The sequence below is a fragment of the Perissodus microlepis genome, chromosome 12 (assembly GCF_051167445.1).
Source record: "Perissodus microlepis isolate ML-2025 ecotype Zambia chromosome 12, ASM5116744v1, whole genome shotgun sequence".
NCBI lineage: Eukaryota > Metazoa > Chordata > Actinopteri > Cichliformes > Cichlidae > Perissodus > Perissodus microlepis.
Genome location: NC_140472.1, coordinates 30,090,995 through 30,111,645, shown reverse-complemented (window position 1 = coordinate 30,111,645; position 20,651 = coordinate 30,090,995). Strand labels below are relative to the sequence as shown.

Genomic DNA, 20,651 nt, shown 5'->3' with positions numbered 1-20,651 from the left:
TTTTCTGTGGTTATAGAGACAGAATGACACTGCTCAGACTTGGCCTTGAATCGCAAGAAAAATGGATGTTATAGAGTACTAGTAATGTTAAAAGAAAGAGATAGAAACCACTTGAAGATTCCAGAAATTAAATGGAAATGGGAAACATCAAAGATGCCAGGTTTATGGAAAATATCCTGCCCCTAGCTTAGAAAAAGGAACAGCGAGCCACTTTGAAACAACTATATGGACAACAGTCTGGAGGCAAACTTAGAGAGGCAAGGCTGATATAGTCTGGACATGTGTAGAGGAAGGATAGTTCATATATTCATCAATGGATGCTGAATATGAAGCTACCACGCTGGAGGAAATGAGGTGGACCACAGAGAAGATTTATGAATGTAGTGAAGGAGGGTTGGTGTGACTGAGGAAGATGCATGAATAGGGTGAGATGGAGACAAATGATCCACTGTGGTGATCCCTAAAAGAACCAGCAGAAAGAAGAAAGAGGCATCATACCATGACCACCTGTTATGCTTACAGAGATGTTAGATTATTAATGCAGACAAACTTTTGTTTTACTGGTATGGCAGCAGATAAGCTTGTATAAGAAAAAATAAGCAACATTTAATATCATGCTTTCGTGATACTACCACATGCAGAAATAGCACATTTTAACCAGAAAATATCTGCTCTGTCATTGTGTACCAAAATGCATTCCTGATGAGCTGCTGAGAATCTCACGGTCCACCTTCCTGTCAGCTTTTCTCTCTTGTCATTTGGCAACTGGCTCCTGAATTCTCTCTTCCTCCTGCTCATTTTCTGTCCTTCACACGGGCTTGCTCTTTTTACGACCCCTTGTTTCTTTCCGCCTTTTTCGCCTTGGGTGTCTTGCTGTCTCTTCAGCTTCATGTTCACGTTCCAACCCAGACCACACGCATGACCTTTCTGTCCTGAGAGCACTGTGCTTTCCCTGGCCTTTGACAGTGAAATGACACCCCCTCCCATATCTTAGCAGGAGATGCTGGCAGTTAATGTGGACATAACAAGAGAGGGATTTCAAACACTTGTGCGCTATCATCATCCAACCATTTCAACAGATATTATCAGGTAACTAGAACATAATTTGTGGTCATGCACAACTACACGCATCCGTGCACACACACAAACACACTCATAGCTTCTTTTTGTCCTTGAAAGACTTGTCTTAACATTTGTTAAGTTTAATAATAATGTCTGAAATGAGACCACATGAGTGTCTAGTGGTTTCTTCAATAGTGGTAGCACAGTTGTTGATCATCTTTGAGAGAAAGTTTTGCCACCTCACATTTGAAGCTGAGATTGTTCTTAAGGAGAGTTTTCTTTAAATTACTTTAAATTACTGTAACATTAGTGTCTTACGTCCAGCTTCTGCTTTAATAACCAACCAATATTGTGAATTTGGAAAACAATTATCATTTAGTGTTGTTCTTTTCTAATTGTATATTAAGAACATGTCCACTTGTTCTCACTAGCATTGATTTTGGGTTATTAAAATTGAACACGGTTCTCTTGGAACTGTTGTCGTAAAACTTTTTGGGTATGCACACAGGGTATGTTCAATAACAGTGCAAGAGTTTGGATAATAATGTAGTAATGCAGTTCACTTTTGTTTTCTCTTCCACATAAGTTTAGCTAACCTGGGGATATTATTTACCACCCATCTGATCATTTCACCGCTTGATTTTTTTTTCATTATCTCAGTTATTTTTAGCTGTTTGTTACATTCGCACAGCTTAAACTTTGTGAACTCTTGTTGATGTGAAATGCTACCTCCTCCCTTTCGAAAAAGCAAAACAAAGTCTGTGTTGAATATCACGAAGGCTGTTTTGTTTCCCCTGTACTTATACTCTAAAATCAAATAAATCCCTAATATACAAAATAAGTAACATGCATACTTTAAAGTGTAACTGAAATTTGTGCATCATTTTATGTCTTTTGGTGTTGAGATCATTTAAATCCTTTGTGTACGTGGTGTTTAATCACACGAATTTAAGACTTTACTGTTTTGAAAATGTATTATTATAATAGAATGTTTCCTATGTCACACTTTGTTGTATAATAACTGTAAATCTTTGTTCTGCTAAGTTTGGACATTGGCTTTGCAACATTTCTTTTAAAAAATATCATGCCAGACTGCCTGCTTTTATTCCACACAAGCCTGACTCTGCAGACGTCTGAAAACAATACAGCCTTCTTAGGATGACTCTAAGGGCTCACAGTAATTCTCTGTTGCAATCATTATTCTAGCCACCTTTATTTCATTTTCCACCAACTTTATTAAAGCAGCAAAGAGCAGTGGTTGCCACAGATATTATTCCACAGCTCCATTTGCATAAAAAGCAACAGGGTGTCGTATGAGTCTCGGCAGAGCTCACTTGCATATTTCTGATGAATAAAGTGTAGGTATGCAGATGGAACCCTGCAAGTAAATTACCCCTCTAGATGGACACAAGTGTTAATTAGATAGAGCTCAAATGAATTGCAGGATCACAGCATCACTTAGATATATAATTTGTATAGTGAACAACTGCTAGCTAGTTAGGCAGATAGCTCTGCAATATTCTGCATTTTTAAAGCCCTCTTGATATGTCAGAATATAAAGGAAACGTGCCATTTGATGGATCACTGCTCTCCTGCTCTCACCTCTGTCCTTGATCAAATGGAACTTTTGCTTAAAGGTGTCACTGTAATTAGCATCTCTGCAAGTGTGGGGAAAGGGACTGTGGAGGGTGTGGGTGGATGAATGCGTGTGCATGAATGTCAGATTTTTTTCCCCATAGCTTTCATATTATGAAGAGCAAATCACATTTCTAAAACGTGTGAGCAATCAGGGAAATTTAAAGTGAATTTCATAAAAACAAAAAGTTAAAGTATGGCCAAAGTACATGTTGGATATGTTGTACTGATGAATTTACTTTATTTTTTACTCTGTGTACTCCAAATGTTACTTGATTACTTTAACTCCCTTTAAACACTTTAGACAAAGTCCATTCCATGCATAGTATAAGCCAAAAAAAACAAAAAACATTGCGTACAATTTCAGTATCATAATTTGTGATGTCTTTATTAATATGTTAGGGAAGCTTACGATTGCGCTTTCACTCACTTCAAAACACATGCAAATGACCTTTTAATGATCCCAGGGATGGATAATAACAGGATGTAACTGGAAAAAAGTGTGTGAATAAGAAATTAGCAGGTAATAAACATGACACAAACGATAACTTATTCACTACAATATTTCAGGCGAATTGATTGAATGGTACTTGGGAAAAAAAAAAAGCTTTGGTGTTCCTGTTTTGTCAGTACGGAGCATCTAGGAGGATTAAGAGACTCAGAAATGCTACCTGAAATGTGACACAAACACGCAGTGATTTCCATCTGTGAGTTATGCGTCACTATGTACAATTGTCGAGAAGATCAAAAGACATCTCAACTATTCACACTGTGGCTGATTTCTCTTGACAGTTGACAAGTAACCCACCTCCTCCTTCTTCTCTGTTTTGTGTATTCTTTCTTTAAGTTTCTCCTTTCTTGAACTTTTCATATGTGAGGCGTCTGAATAGATGCATTAACCACCGTAGAGTTAAATTCCTCCCCCTCCTTCTCGCACGCCTGCCTTCACTGACAAACGTTTTCAAAATGAAAATTGGGAATCCTCTCCCTACTCTTCACATTCATTTTCACTTTTCCCTCACTGAACATCTACATCTTCGGGGAGAGGATAAAGGCATGCATGCAGGGAGATGAATGGTTTAATTTAGATTCAAATTGCATAAAGTGGGCTAATCGGAATAGCTGACAAAAGCTCTGTGACGAAGAAGTGATAACCTGCAGGCTGCTTCCTTATTGCAGGAGATGGGAGTGAAGTGCCGGGCTGGTTTACAGGTCTAATTGCATGACTCAGTGTAGGGAGTGGGAGACTGACATGGGAGGAAATATTCCTGTGGGATTTAACACTTTCCATGATAAGTCAGAACTCAGCATTCATTTTACTACTTTTACAAGTCAGTTTTTCACAGATAGACTCTCCTCATGTCTCCTTTTCTCACCTGTCTCCTTGTGGTCTGTGTTTGTTTGGACACTTAAAATTCATTGTCTTCTATGTGCAAGTGCAACTCTTTTGTTTTGTTTTTGTTGGTTACGTTTGCTCATCAGTCTGCAACTTCAGTCTCGGTGTCACTTAAAATCCTAAATTTCAGTCTTACATCAAATTTTTAGAATTATGAATCCAATGTTGCAAAAGTAAAATTCCTGAGGATATGTCCGGTTACAGTGTGGTTATTTATGTTTCTGCAGGGATTTATATGGATGGAGATTAGTTGTTTATTTTTACATGACTGTTTCATTTACTTCAGCTCAAGTTCTGCAGTTCTAAAACAGGATTAACATTACTTGAGGATATAAAGAACCACATATTTCCCTTGTTCTTTGGATGAATGCATGGATGGATACTAGAGTAAAAACAGTTACAAAAAGCAGGGACATTTATTATATAAAACATCAACCAACAGAAGCTGAAATTGCCCTGGAGTAATACGTTTTTAAACTAACACTTCATCCTATGAGATGCATAACAGCAGACTGCAGTTTCCCTTGTTTTTTTAATAAATTGGCCATTAAAGATAATGCATTTTTGTGTATTCTGCAACCCATACAAGGTGGATGATGAATAACATGACAGTTTATTTAAAATAGCCTAGTAAATTAAAAAAAGACAGTTCTCGTTGCATGGAGAATACAATGAAGGGTGCTGAAACTGTCCTCAGTGATACATTGAAGAGAACGGTGGTACATAGCATCAAGGGGCTTAAGAGTATTGGCAGCAAATTAAAGTAAATTACATCTACATAGAGAAGGACTGTGCAGTCTTTAACCCACTGCCGATGCAGTTCTTAAGGCCTGACACACAAACATAAATCTCATATTCATGCCATTTGGTGTTATTTACTCTTCCTTTGGATATCATTATCTCCAAACTTCATTGTGACCGATAAATCGGCTTAAAAATCTTAGGGAAAAAAAAGTCTTTGTTGAACCTGCCTGGCACTTGTCACATTGTTAAAGTAATCCAGGGACTGTTGTTTGTACAGCAGTGGGTACTTTGCAGTCAGGAACTGCTAATAGCTAATATGGCATTCTTTTAATGGTGCTTATTAAAAATATGAAAAAACTCTCACAGTTAGACTCAGTACTTAAAAGAATAGTAGCACCAAAGATGTCTCTGCTTCTGCTGGCTTTAATTATAATAACAGTGGTTTCCCAAACACACCTACATGCCAGTGTTGGCATTTTCAGAATCATTTTTGTCTTTTTCTAATTTTCCGCTAATTTTTTTTGATCCACCTACAAATATAAGAATGTTTACTAGACAATATTTAAATGACAGATTGGGGGGAAAAAACAGGAAAAAGAGTAATTGAAACTGGAGCAGTAATTATTACTCCAAAATTAGCAACGAGGGGACATTGTGCACTCCTTTTGGAGGGGGCACAGTGGGGTACCAGGGGGTGGGGGTGTTACTCTGCTTTCTTATGTTAGCAGGTACCTGGCATTAACATATGGCTTGCTTTACTGTACACCAAAGAGGTTGTTCATATGAAAGTGAAAAGTTCTCATTCTTTCATAATATGAGATGAACTATGAAGAAATTTGACTAATTCAGTAACAAACATTTGAATTTCAGTTCACTTAAATTTAGTTCAGTTTCATTTATATAGCATGGAATCACAACAGTTGCCTCAAGGCAGCTGTTATATTAAGGTAAAGACCCTACAATAATGACACATGTAGTACAATGACTTTTTTATATAATATGACTAAACAAATAAAGTAGACCAAGAAATTCTAAAGCTGCTGTATAGTAATCCCAAAAATTGAAAGTCCATTACAGTGCTGTGCAAAGTTCTTCATTTTGCTTTATATTTACTGTTTCTATGATGTGATGATGGAAATAAAACATTCGTGTGAAGATGACTTGTTAGCTGTTTTACTAATACTCTTTCAGAAATCAAAGAAATGTGATGATTGGTCAATAATTGGCTAAGACAGTTGGGTCAAGTGATGGTTTCTAAGTAATGGTTTAATTACCACCACCTCAAAGACATATGGTTTGATCATACCTAAGATCAAAGAATTATTAATAGTAGGACTTCTTTGAGCAGTCTTTTAAGAATGAGGTCTAACAGACATGTTGATGGTTTGGAAGTATCAAAATATCAAAGCTAACTCAGAAAGATCAGAAGCTTAAAGGGCCTGATTTACCTCTCGGTTCTTTTGTCAGGGTTTTTGGATCCCCCCCTCCCCCCTTTTCCTACTGTGTCAAGTTCTCCTGTGTCCAGTCTTCTAGTTATTATTTTCCTGTATTGTTTTGGTAATCATGTATCTTCTGGGTCTTGCATTTAATTTTATTTCCTGTCATTGGCTTAATTAGTTTCACCTGTGCTTCATTTCCCCTGCTGTGTCTCATTCCTCCGATTAGCCCTCAGTCTGTTCAAGTGTGTGTTTATAGACTTGCTCTAGTCTTTTGGTCTTTGTCTGAATGCTTCCCTTGTGACTGCCTGCCATTTGGAGTTGGATTTTCTTTGTTGTTTTGCTTCATGCACTTTGTACTTTTAAAAAGACTTTTCTACCATCATTAAAATGTGTATTTTGAGTTTATCTTCGGGTCAAATTTCTGCTATTTCTGTGACAAATATACAATATAAAATTGGTTTTCTGTTAAGTTGTCTGTTCTGTTATGACACATGAATGATTCATAGGTCAGCATTAACAAACAAGCAAACTAAATAAACTCTAAACACGTTTCTCTAAAAATGGCTAGGTAAACAGACTTGTCTAAGAGTTTGGGTGGAAAAAGTAGCCAGTGCCCAAAGAAAAACTATGAAAGACTTTCACAAAGCCTGGACAACTATTGCTCAATACCATTTGGAGAAAGTACAAGAATTCCTGGCTCACTGAACAAAAATCTAAAGACATTTGCACAGTACAGTATATTCTTGCAAAACGGGCAAAATCTTTTCCATAGCCTGAGTAAATTTAGCCTCACATCAAAAAAAGTAGACAAATTAAAATGAGAAAAAATGGCCGATAACGTCTATCACAGTGAATGTTTGCATTTCTAATTTACAGGGAAGTAATTAACAGTCTGTGGATTATTTTCTCTAATGAAGGACGACTTTTATTTCCAATTATCCCCACAAAGTCACCTCGTGTTCTCCTGAGCTGCAATAATAACATAAGTTAGTGTATTGAGGATCCTGTAGGAATAATGGTTCATTTTATCAGCCTGACTGAGTACATTAGATAAGAGGCTAATGTGATCGTTTGAAGTTCTAGAGCAGGTTAACCGTGGACCATGCTTTAATATGAGCAATGGCTCCAGACTTTCCAGTGGCTCCACTTTAGAACCCAGATATACCAGTAGCTAGAACAGTCTGTTCTGCAAGTCACTTGAGATATTTTTAGTTAAATTACACACTTTTCTTGTAATTAGCCCAAACTGTGTAGCTTGTCTCTTAGTTTACTCAGTTCACAGCTGTCTGTCTTTCATATTTCAGGGAATTGTGTACTTACAAGGAATACCTTATTGAAATACACAAAAGTTTTGTTAGAAAAAAATCACAATGACAGCTGACAAAGACAAATTGCTCTACAAGCTTAATTATTCAGACCTCAGCTCTGAAATGACAAGCCTCCACAGTGGAAGCAGGCTGGCAAACAGAAGTGATCATGGGAAAATTTTGGTGATTTTCACTTTGACTTGATACTCAATACTAGTCAATTAAAAAAGGATGTCTTTGAAGCACCTTACAGGTTTCTGTCTGTAACCTATATTTATCGGTTCTTCCCACCCCTTCTGCTATAGCCAAGATGGTAACCTTTATTGCATTGCATGAAGATACTTCACATCAGTTTGAACCCACTTACATACTTACGTGGCAAATGTCCATATGGAGGTGTGCAATTTTAAAAAGCAGTACCACAGTGTTTTCCAACATCTACAAATGGTTGAGTCGGAGCCAAACTTTGGAATAAAATCGCAGTAAAAAAGGCTGGTTTTCTTTTTCTTATTAGTGTCTTGTTTAATGTTTTGTTCCTCGATCCTACTTGCTTTTCTGACCCCGACAGCAGTGTGTTTTCTTCTAGCATGACAGCGATGGCTGTGCTATCATGCTATGAACATGACTCCCAGCTTTCCTGACTTTATCATTAATACTAGAGCCCTTAATGATGCTGATCTGGTATTTCGGTACACCATACTTGCTGTGACTCAAGATGTCGTCGCACCTCTTTGTTTGTTTATGTGATTGTGCAGGAAATACATATATTTGGTACTTTGTACTGAGTTCTGCTAAGTTAGCAGACTTGTGATGGGGAGAAAAAATATTCTCCAAATTCTGGAGTACAATGAACATACAGTGAAGTTCTAAGTGTTTGTTGTTCGGTGTTATAAGTACATTATTGATATTACTCTAATGCATAATACCCAATATGCAACGTAAACTAATATATATGCCTTATTTGTACTTGTCCACCTGCATTCTTGTTACGTTCAGGTGTAGGGTGTACATTATATATAGGTGTGAGAATAATAATGATGGTGACTGATAGGTACATTTTCATTTCCCTTACTTAACATGCAACATTTTTTGCCACTAAACTGTATTATGTTCTCCATATGTGAACGATTCTGGTGTAGAATTCTGTTTTCTCTTCTATATGATGGTGACTGCAGTGGTTGTACCTTGGTTGTGACTACAGGAATAGCTGTACCCCAAAAACTGTGCAGCCTTCCTGTCCAGCTTTGAAGTTGTGCGTTTTTGCAAAAACAAATAGTCCAGACTGTTTAATTATAGTAAATATCATTTTAACATGTTGGTTTCTTGTTTAGTTTTGCTGCACTCACCTCTAATGTCTCAATTTTATATTTTTCTCTTGTCTGTTGTCCACCAGAGCCAAGAAGAAGACCAAGCCCTTGAACCTTAAGATCCACAGCAGTGTGGGCAGCTGTGAGAACCTGCCCACACAGCGCTCACCCCTCCACACTGAACGATCTCTGCGATCCTTCTTCTTCCCCTCTTTCATCCCTTCTACACCACCTGTTCATGCCGAAACACCGTCTGCAAGTAAGTGAACATCTTTTTTTTAATATCGCACACTGATTTTTTTAAATGAAATTACATTTTTCTTAATACTTTGAACGTATCCCTTTCATGATCTACTCTACTGCTACTCTGATTATTTAGTTCTCTGGCAATGTTTCATTCCTGGGATGTTGCTCTGCTTTTAGTTGGGTCAAGTCTCAGTTGGTTCATCAGTTTTTTGTCACTATGCCTTGCCACCTGCAGAAACCACTTGCTTTAACTGCTCTTACTTAACTGCTGAAAGTAATTATTTTTGTTAAAAAATGCTTAAGTACAGCTCTGCTGGTAAATGCAACAAATAGACAATCAGGTCGTGACAATAATGACCGGAGGTTGTGTGTGGCTGCACACTGGCAGCCTTATTGGCTGATACATTAAGACATTCTGCGGAAGCCATTAGATTGAGGAGGAGATGGGGATGGGGGAAATGCAGGGAAACAAAGTAATGGAAGTCTTGTCAATGAAACGGGTGATGAATGGATAACACTCAGTGTTCGGAATCCATGCAAAACTTCACTAACTGGTATAAGGGACAAAGCTGTGCATACTTGTTGGTTGAGGCATGACATGGAATAATCACACATTTAGAAAAAGAAAAAAAGGAGGTGAAAGGTGAAATTGATATATGTGAATTTAATGGAATAGTCTCAAATGCTAATGTGTTTAGTATGGCAAAACGGGGTACAGATGTCCAAGGTTTGGACCAAAACTATCAGTTATTTAATAACACAAAAAGGACCAAGCTTGTAAAAATCTCTGGTTTAAGGAGGTTCATACTTGATTTCTGATAGAAAATTATTAATAAAATATTAATAAGTATGTTTTACAATCATATAAGGAAAAACAGTGATGTATGAATTATTATTTCTAATTCAGATTTGTTTTTCCATTAGCTTAATAAGAGATGGAAAAACTGGTGCCTCCATTGTGAGTTATTTACAGATATTTTAAGCCAGAGATGCTGGCTTATACCCACAGATAATATATAAAAGATGCAGTGTTTCTTTCTAAGTAAATAAGTAATTATCTCACCATGTTGCAGAGTAGGTTTGTCCTGATGATGATTCTAGTCAACTCATCATGCTACCTGAGCAACAGATCTGCTCTCACAGTACATCCTTTTATGCAGCTGGAGAACATTAAAGTGAGCATGTTGTAAACGACTGTGAATACCCACAATAAAAGTGTCTTTTTTCACACTGTGCAAATCAGAACTTGCAACGTGAGCTTTAAGCTTGACCAAATAAGAAGTGGTGGCTTCTGTAAGGTGAGCACGGTCCGTAAAAACACAAAGAAATCGATCAGAGAATGGATTTACTGTTTTATTCTCATTGAAAATGCTTCTATATGTCCCCTCCCGTATGTGTCATGGGAGTGCGAACTGAAAAACCACCAAACTGCATCGTCCAAGTTAACACGGTCTGCTCTAGGCTATAGCACAAATAAACTTCTTACGTAGATAAAGAATTTTGGAGTTGGAGGAAGTACACATTGCCTTTTTTTATCCTGTTGTACTAGAAAGCATTATTAGACACGGTGGGTATCACAGCTTGGTTTGGAGACCTGCCTTTATACCCGCAATCCAAAATAAGCGCTCTACTGTGGACAAGTTTGAAGGAGTCGTACAGCTTCATACACCCTTAAGGCTCTTTGGGAGGAGTCATTGAGCTTGCTCGCTCTGAAATATCACCTGTGATTTCTCACTTTAATGTGAGCTATTTCCTTGAGGCGTGCTTTGCAGTTTTCCTCAGTACAGCTGACTGTTAGAAAGACTGTTTGTGCCGGTGTCAATTACACTAAATGCTGAAGGGCAACATCCAAGTTCTGTTTTTATGTGGAACTTTATTTATTTATTTACAACTCGAGCACTGACTGCAAAAGAAAAAAAAGGGAGTACGTCTATCTGTGTTAAATTAACTGTAAGCTTTTACAAAATCTACTTAATCTATTTTATCATATTGATAACCAGGTGAAAAAATGTACTTGTTTGATAAAATAACAAACAAAATTTTACACAATAGCTGACACAATGACCGGCACGGCAAAATTGTGCTTAACGAAAAAAGACAGCGTGAATCATCAGATCACTAATTTCTCATTGTGTTTCATTAGAAATAACAGAGCAGAGAAAAAACAATATTTACAAAGTTGCCCAGAGGAATAGTAGTTCAGCAATCTGTTTGTGTGTGTGAACGCTTGTGTGAGCATTTGGGCAAGTATACGACTGCCAGGTCAGCCAGGCTAAACATCCATCCCGTGTCTATGTTTGGGTTTATGGTATCACAGCCATCTCATACGTCAGGGCCCTCCAGCCAGCAGTGTTATTCCTTATCTTGCAAGTCGTTTGAATCAAAACATGCGGAGGAGCTACGAGACTGGCTGAGGTAACCAGGACCAAACGCTGTCTGCCAGGGATGAGTCAGTGCCCAGTTGAAGCTGAGACGTCAGCAGTTTGTTTGGCTTTCCACCTTGAGAAACTGGTTATGATTACAAATATAATTCCATTACAGTGGTGTATTTCGGCTCAGGGACTCCTTGGCACATTGTTAGGTTCTGGAGACAAGCTGCAGATAGCTTCTCATTTAATCTGCAGCTATTGGTTATTGTGTGTGTTGATCTTTATTCAATTTAAAATAATAAGTCTATTATTCTATCATATTATATCTATTAATCATCTTTCGCTTGCATTTTGACATTTCTACCATTCCTACTGGATGATTCCAATCGATGCATCACATCTAAGGGAGGATATTTGTAAGATGAGTTTCTAATGGAGCTATTTGAGTTAAAAAGCCCCAGTAAAAATAATACCATCGTGCTATGCACTTCAAATGCACTGCACATGGTAAATCCACACTTGGCTGGGAAATTAAATGACTGTCCTAAATGCGATAAAATTGATTTATCTTACATGTACACGTTGGTGTATCGCATGCAGAACTGTGCAAAAATCTTCAGTCAGACCTAATTTCTTTATATTTTGCTTCCTAGGTGCTGGACTTTCCTTCTCATTTTTAGGAGGCCTTGAGCAATAGTTCTTCTGAAGGACTTTTTCTTCAGACATTGGCAGCTTTTTCATTTATTTTTAGTGTGGTCCTTGTACGTGTGCATTTTTAGAGAAATGTGTTTGAGCTTAATTTTAGGATTTGTTTTTGTTTCCTAGCAGCCTGTCACAAAAGCACATAATAAACACATAATATGCTCCAGTTTCTTCAGTTGAATCTCGGAAAAATGCCAAAGATAACACAGTATTTTTGCACAAAAAAGTTGATTCCCAAAGAACTATTAGAAAAAAACGTGGCATCTCAGTATAGCATGTGGTATGTCCTTAACCTCCTAGGACCTGGCGTCCACATATGTGGACATCACATTTTGGGTTATTTAGACCAAAATACTGAATTTTGCTCTACAAGGGCCTGATATCCACTTACGAGGACATTATACTGCTACTGTTCTATCAAAATTTTAAATGAATATCCTCATATGTGGCTTTCATTTTTCTTAGAAACAAAAATCAGGTTAAAAAAAAAATCTGGTAATTCTTTGTTTTTACACTCATCGGGACCCAATCAGCCCAAATATCAAAGAAAAATTTAAAATGCATGCTGTGGAAGAGTTCGGGTCTTAGGAGGTTAAAACACTTTTGGAAACTGACTAAGTGGAGGATAAAGAAGAAGTAAGAGGCCTAAAAAATGATCTAGAGTAAATATACAGTATCTAAAAGTCACATAATAAAAAAAGGCAAAAATCTAGCAAGGAGGGAGTATAATAGTCTGAGTCTACCACCATCGGTTGAGGCTCTGTAATGGTTTGTGCCTGAATTTCAGCCAGCGGTGCTGAGATCTCATCAAAGTTTATGGGACTATAAACACAGAAAAGTACCATCATATTTTCTCCTGCCATGCAATAACATCTGGAAAGCATCTGATTGGCAGCGGCTTCATTTTTTTTTAGCATGACAAGGATCCCAAACAGACTGCCAATACAGTAATAGCATACCTAGTCAGACAAACACACAATGGAACACTATCAGTCATGGACTGGCCTGCTCAGAGCCTGGACATCAACACTGAAGCAATGTGGAATCACCTTGACAGAGAACAGAACAAAAGGCAGCCAGCATGCAAAGAATAGCTTTGTAGAAGCCTGGAGAACTAGTCCCGAAGACGACTTAAAGAAATTACAAACCGGCTTACCTAAGAGAGTTCAGGCTTTGTTGAAGAATTAAATAATGACATTCAAGCGTTTTATAATTGTGCAAACTGTTTTTGCCTTATATACTGTATTTACATTTATGTAAAACATAAAGAAATGAGGGATGGCTTGATACTGCACAGTACTCTAAGAGGAGCTATTTTGACTCATCAGAGCATGAATATGGCAGGTGAAATGTTTTTTTTTAAAGCAGTCGGGTTTTAGTAACTGAGTCAGAAAGCAATGCCAACATGGTCATTATTAGGACTCTGGAATTGGCTCACCTAAATGGAAGGCACTCATCATTTATAGTATTAATCACAGCTGTGCTTTTCATGCTATGGTATGCCAAAATGTCTGCTGTGAAAAAGCTCTATTAGCGCATAAACTCCTGTAACCTCACATTATCGCCAGGATAGCTGAACTGCCAACATAACAAACAGCTGTGAAAGTGTAATGTTGCTTCTTTGGACCCGGAGAACACAGTGTAAGTGTGATTGCTGGTTTAAAGAACTTTATTTTTTTTATCTTGTTGCAGAAAGTTTTCCTGATGGGGGAAAAAAGATAAAAGTCTGCTTTATTTTTCATTTGAAGTTGTATTGTGATGGGTTCTTTTCATTATCCGGTGAGGTAAATTGCTCTCTATAATGATTTGATGATGAACTATTTTATCCTGTTCTAAATTATGTCTAATTACTGGAAAGCAAGTGGCTCTTGCCAAGCAAAAATTTGTGCCCAGGGTTCTGCAACTTCATTATCCACCGATGCCCGTTCAAAAAAACAGAGAAACAAGAAAAAAAGGGGAAAATTCTTGCTTCTAAAAAGTGAAACTATTTACTGACGTTTTGACACATACACTACATATAACCAAACACCTACACGCAATAAACATTAGAATGGCTATGCCAGTGAGAGTTCATTTTCTTGAGCTCTCGTTCTTGCTCCAGGTGGTATGATAAGTCATTGTTTGTCCAATCTGAAAAGTTATGATAGCCACAGAGGGACATTTTTGTATGGGCAGCTCACCTCTAGTGCCTCAGGCTGTTTTGAGTTCACACAGTTGGCTTAGATAGACTCCCTAGCTTGTGATGATGCCTTGTGTCCACTTGGAGATCCAGTACAAGCGCTGGCAACGGACCAAAACACACGCCTGCTGCAAAACTGATGTGTGTATTTGTGCGTGAGTAAGATGGAACGAGAGAGGGAGGGATGGAGAGTGTGGGAGTCTGAGAGTGTGTGCTTGTGGATATAAATGGCTTAAATGTTCATGTGCTTGGTACACAACTCACTCTTTTTAATTCTACATGTTTGCCAGTGACGTCACCCACTCTGCCTAACCTTGCATAGATGCTTTGCAGTTGCGTGTTGCGTCACAGATCTCCTAGCAACCAAATGTGGTACCACAATGGAGGTCCCTTTGAGAATTGGCAAATAGATAAGGGCTCTAAATAACCACTGAAATTAAAACAGCGTGAGGAAAACTGGCTATCTAAGAAGAACAGTTTAGTCGGTCTCAGTTCAGTATTCTAGGAAAGATACACAGCCATTAGTACATGAAACCGAAAAGACAGATGTTGACATGATGACTCAGGCTTGGAGAGTCATCACTTTGTTGCTTTGTGGCTAGTAAAACTTACTAAACCACATTTTTATAACAATTGTTCTTATTCTTGATCAAAACCACAAAATCAGAATATTTTAATAAAATAAATAAATGCAGCATTGAAAGAAGGTAGTAGTGCACTGCCCTTTGCCCTAATACATATTTGTTTCCCTGACAGCAATGTTTCCCCTTTGCATGTGTATGTTCTCTTTGACAGTCTGCAGACATGCAAGGTTAACTGGTAATTCTAAAATTTGCTGTAAGTGTGGATGTGTATCTGTTTTTGGCCTCTCAACCAATGCTCCCCTACTGTTTGTTGTTATTTGTTTGTTTGTTGTTTAAAATTATGTAATAACTTTTCATTTAATTGTCTTGTCCTGTACCATCAGACTACTAAGTAAAAACTGCTTTCCAGACTGTAAAAGTTTGTTAGCAGGACCTAATTTTCTTTCAATCTGGCTTAAAACTTTCTAATCGAGGTCTTACCCTGAAACTCTGAAGATGGGTCCATAAACACTGGTTAGTTAGTGTCAGACTGATCCTTGCTTTATATTAGCTCAAAGGTGTTAGAAAGAAATGCCACAAGGAGTCTTTCTTAACACTGTGTGTACAAAAGATCCCACTGACAGCTCAGCTAATCTAAACAAAATGGTTTAATAGACAACTAGCCAGCAGGATAATGTAACAAAAACAACAGATTTTGAGAAATTGAGAAAAGCCTCTAAAGTTATCTTAAGTTACAGAGTGATATGTGCACCACAGAAGCATTCCCCTAATTTACTTTGTTTATTCAGTTTTATATAAGATGGAGTGGCACGTGGGGGGGCAGTTTGCTCAGCAAATTTTTGTATTTACTCCAATAAATAGCTGTTGCTGTCAGTGTTTTCCAAAAGCAATGGGCCTTAACATGTGTGCATAGGGACATAAGGTGGAACCTGAAAGCCTTTTGTTGGCTAAGATTTGCCTCACTACTAAAACATGCTGTGCCTGTTGGTTGGGTTGCTTGTCTGCATGCTCCAAGAAGCTCGAGTTCTCCAACTGAGGAAATCTTTACCGAGCCATAAGACCTCCAGGCATCATCTGTTCTCCCATCCCTCCTCCCTCTGCCTCACTGGCATGCTTAAACCGGCAATCTTAAAAGACTCCCACCATCTATAAGGCAGTGTTGAGATACTTGTTTCATTCAAGATAATTGCTGTTTTTCCAGCGCTGTGATTGCTATTGTCAGTGTATCACAGCTTTTGTGCATGTGCATATATGCTATTTGCAGTTATGTATCTGTGTGTTCTTGTTTATCAAAGATGTTAACACACACACTCATATATATATATATGTATGTATATGTATGTTTTTTTTTGCAAAGAAAAAAAAAGCCAGATCGGCGTGTTGCTGTTGTCATAGCAACTGTGCAACCTTGCTTTTCTCCTGGTCCTCGTTTTTTTTTTTTTTTTTTTGTCACATGGGAATAGAAAAGGAAAAAAAAATATCACCCCTTCCTTCATTTATGTCTTGTGCTATTCCACAAACAAATACAATACTTTGTTCAACTGTGTAATTTTTGGGGAACAATAAGAATAATAAGATGGAGTGTGCAACATGTCACTCCTATAACACTCATGTACAATAATGCAGCACATTATGCAGCAAACACCCACACAGTTTTACAGTCCCGTTGACTTTTTCTGCTGCTCTGCCCAGTCTGTTGTATGTATACCCTCATGTCAGACCCTTATCTTGTTAAACATGCTTCACATTCTCATAGAAACTATCTGTTCTAATGGTGTGTTCTGCTGTATTTGTTTGGTATTCCAGACGTAAGCTATTGATTATCTCTTGATTGTACTGTGCCAGTTATGTGTGCCGTTGATTGCATTCAACCATTTGATTGAAGCTTTTATCCAAACTGCCAAAGTGCTGCAATCTGTCCATTGAGCTCTTCGACCTTGATAATTCTGAAAATGATGAGAGTAGGTGTGGGTGAGATGATTTGGTAATAGCATTGACAATGAGAATGATTAGAATTTGTGTCTGATTTTTTTTCATGTTGTTTGTGTTCTGTGTTTTTCAATTGTCGCTCGCTTCACTTTTCTCTCCTACCTGCAGTACAAATTTCTTCTCTATGGGGAATAGTGTTTAGCGTTCAGTCAATCAGGTAGAGAGGCATCTCAGTCTAACGTCAAATAAACTATATTTGGCTGTAAGTAGGCTCCTAGATTTGAGCAGTCTCTTTATCTCTGCACACATGCACACACCCGCCCCATCTGTTTAACCCACGGACAAAGAGAAACGCGTATCCCTGCGACTCTGTATAGTTAGATTTTTCTTTTTAACTTTCATAAAAATAGACACACACATACACATCCACTCTCTCTCTCTCACACACACACGCTCAACCCCATGGCCTGACGCGTGTCATATGACAAGCAAGTGGAGGAGGGGGACGGAAGGCCTCAGCTTAATTAGGCTGAGGCCAATAAGAGAAGATGGAGGAGGACACTGTTGTCTGGCGCCTTGGGGTTTGTCAGCTCCTGGAGGCTCATCTGTCACACACACAAGCACACACAAGCAAACACTTAGAAAGAATGGACCCTAGTTTATATTTCTATGATGGTTTTGGATTTTTCAAAGTTTTGATAGTTTCGGCAGGTGACTAGATGTCACCCATGTGTGACCACGTACGCAGACATGTGCTCTTTTACCCCTGTCAAATTGCTTCAACTTTGTTGTTCCTCCCCGGACTGTTAAACCGATATAGTGGCACCTCCGCAGATGCTCAATTTCAGTTTTTAATTAGTTTAATTTTCTGTTTACTGATCAAGTGTTCTGTTTGTGTGTGAGTCTTTAAAACTCCACTGCATTTATTTCACCTTCATTCGTCGTGAGATAGCACGACTACTTCTAAGTGTAACAAATGCGTGTTTAGTTGTGACATTAGACCCGGACAAAAACTGTAATGCTGAAACAAAATTTAGGTTAATACGACCTGGATCATTAGGACATTGTAACTGCAGCAGGGGAGTAGTGTTGCAGATAATGGTTCTCAGGCATGGTGCAAGTTAGTACACTTAATGGTATAGCAAGTCCTTATGGAGCAATACAAGAGCAGCTGATATATTTGATATATAACAGTACAGTCAAGCAACCTCATATTGTCGTATGAAAGAAGCCAGACAAGTGATAGCAGCCACACAACGACCTCATGCTGCACATGCCACCTGTCGATTCCACCCAGCAGCAGGGGTCAGTAAAGCTGTTTACCTTGTTAAAGAGATGAAGGTGTGTACCCAACCACCTGTAGTTCATTGCTGAGGCTCATGTCATGTTTATTCCATGTATTTCTTAACATAAAAAACAAAAATGAATATAAGAGTCAAGCTTCTCCACTGATTTTTGTGTAATTAAAGATTTTGTTGAATTTGAAGCAACACCAACAGGGCATCTGCCTTTAAAATGATCAGCTTCTGAAGAGTAAAAGGGGGGGCTGTTATCATGAGACAGTTCCTGTGGATTTCATGCTAATGTAGTTAATCTGTATCTAATATATACCTAATTTTATCACAATCAAATGTGAAACTGAAAAATTATAACATTAGTAGACATAAGCCAACTGCACCAGCTCGTCGAGGGCAAAGCATATTCGAAACAGAATATTCTGTCATGTCTTAAGCTTATGCTTTTACTTGACTGCCTTCATTGTGTTCTCTTGACATAAATGCTCATTACCTGCTCTTGTAGGAGTCCCAGGATCATGTAAGATTTTTGTTAAAGAAAATCATCGCTGTTAAAACCACACACAAACCTCTCTGGCCCCACCACTGACAAGCCCAATCATCTGCCAGTTGCCAACAAAGGGGACAAGAAGCAGATGATGTCAGTTCCCTTTATATTGAGTTATCAGGTTGATCGAGTGTAATTGAGCAATGCATCGGAGTGTGGAGAGAAGACACCAAGCCCCTGGAGAGAGTGGAGGAGGAGTGGAGGAAGGGTGTTTCAGGAACCAGGAAATGCTCAAGGCACCAGGGCCATGACATTAGCACTGTCGACAGCTGCTGATTACTTGCTGCCTTGTAATGAATTAATAGAACTGACTGTGCCTTTCAACAGATGAAAAAAATAAGATTCCTTATCTTTCTTACTTGCAGTTATTAAAACTTCAAACACCAGTCGCTCGTGCTGAAAAAGTGTTACTAAAAGTACATTAGGCCATTTAGAAACTTGTGTGATAAACACCTTGTTCGAGTAACAAAAATCTAAGAAAATTGTTAATGTACTTAAAGAAAACCTAGTAATTTAGTAAATATAAATCATTATAAAAATAACATAATATAAAACTTTCTTCTTCTTTTTACTTTAATTTGCTTCAATGCTAATGACTTGGGTATCAGGCTTATGCCAATATGTTTAAACCCTTACTAGATTTGAATGGATAAGGACAGAGTTTTGTAAAACTCCATGTGGATGCCTTAATGTTAGAAATTTGATTACCACCACGTTGGTTTTATTTAAGCCAAAAGTGACCGTATTTGACTGAGATGGTGTAGGGCTATGTTATCCGCTAATGCTAGCAAGTGTTATTAGCAAGACTGGATGAACTTAGCTATATAGTAGAAACCCAAATCTTTATCAAACCATAAATACTATGTGTATTCTGGTAGTCAGTTGAGCATAAAAAGTTGAGCATTGTAACTATAAATAGTATAAAAGATGGAAGTTCTTTGAAACTCGCATTCTTCGTGCTATGGTGGCACAAGCATTTGCAGTTGTGCAAAAGTTTCTGGGAGTCATTTTTAATAAAACTTTCATGAATTGTGATTGTTTTTAGAGTCAAAAAGGTGGATTATCTAGGGTATTCTCATTGACTAAGCACTGAGTGTGTGTCAAAGCAATATATTGCTTTGGTTTTACAATACCAAGATGGAAACAACAACAATGCTCAGGTGGAGGCTTCATAACAGGACTTTCTTAACTAATGGGAAATATCATGATACTATTAGGAAACATTGTATCTAAATATATATTTTATAGGCAGCCTAAGAATTTAGAATAGAAAATCAGTAGCTTATGTAAAAAATGACATATTTTTGGGATTTGGTGTACACCTGTCAGATTGATGAAACAATTACTCTCTTCCCATCATGTTGTTACAAATATTTAATTTTGGGGTGTAAAAGATGAAAACTTGATTATTTTTAGTAGTATACATATGAGTTAAAAATTATACTGCAACCAACCGAGCTTATTTCCTTCCATTCAGCCTATTTGATTTAACTGTCTTCTGTATTGCACAGGAAAGAGAGTAATCATGAATACATGCATAAAACTCTTTGAAAAATATATGTATTTTACATTTGTGTAAAATATTATTTAATCATTATGAAAGATGGGAGTGTGTTTTGGTGTATCTCAAAATACTGCATATATACAGTTGTGGTGTTTTCATGAAACAAATTTATTCTCCCAATGTGGGACATGTACATTTGTGACACATTATGACAGATTTCTGTTTATAATTGCTGAATTATTAGAGCCAAGTGTGAAAATAATATTGAAAATTAGAAATAATTATTAGGAATGCATCTTTCTATCTGCAGCCTGCTCCTTATTGTCTGCTTTAGACTGCTCTAGCTAGCATTCCTATCATAACATACATAACATCTTTAATAAAAAAAAATAGACTCTTCTGAGAA

General features: G+C 37.7%; 1 protein-coding gene across 3 annotated transcripts in view; it reads left to right on the top strand.

Moving 5' to 3' along the window:
* ksr2 (kinase suppressor of ras 2) overlaps positions 1–20,651 on the top strand; it is a 130,646-nt gene that overhangs the window by 50,217 nt on the left and 59,778 nt on the right. For all 3 annotated transcript variants that reach the window (XM_084947452.1, XM_084947453.1, XM_084947451.1), the window contains one exon: positions 8,977–9,149. In XM_084947452.1, coding sequence (XP_084803578.1) covers positions 8,977–9,149 — 173 coding nt within the window. The remainder of the gene's footprint in view (positions 1–8,976; positions 9,150–20,651) is intronic.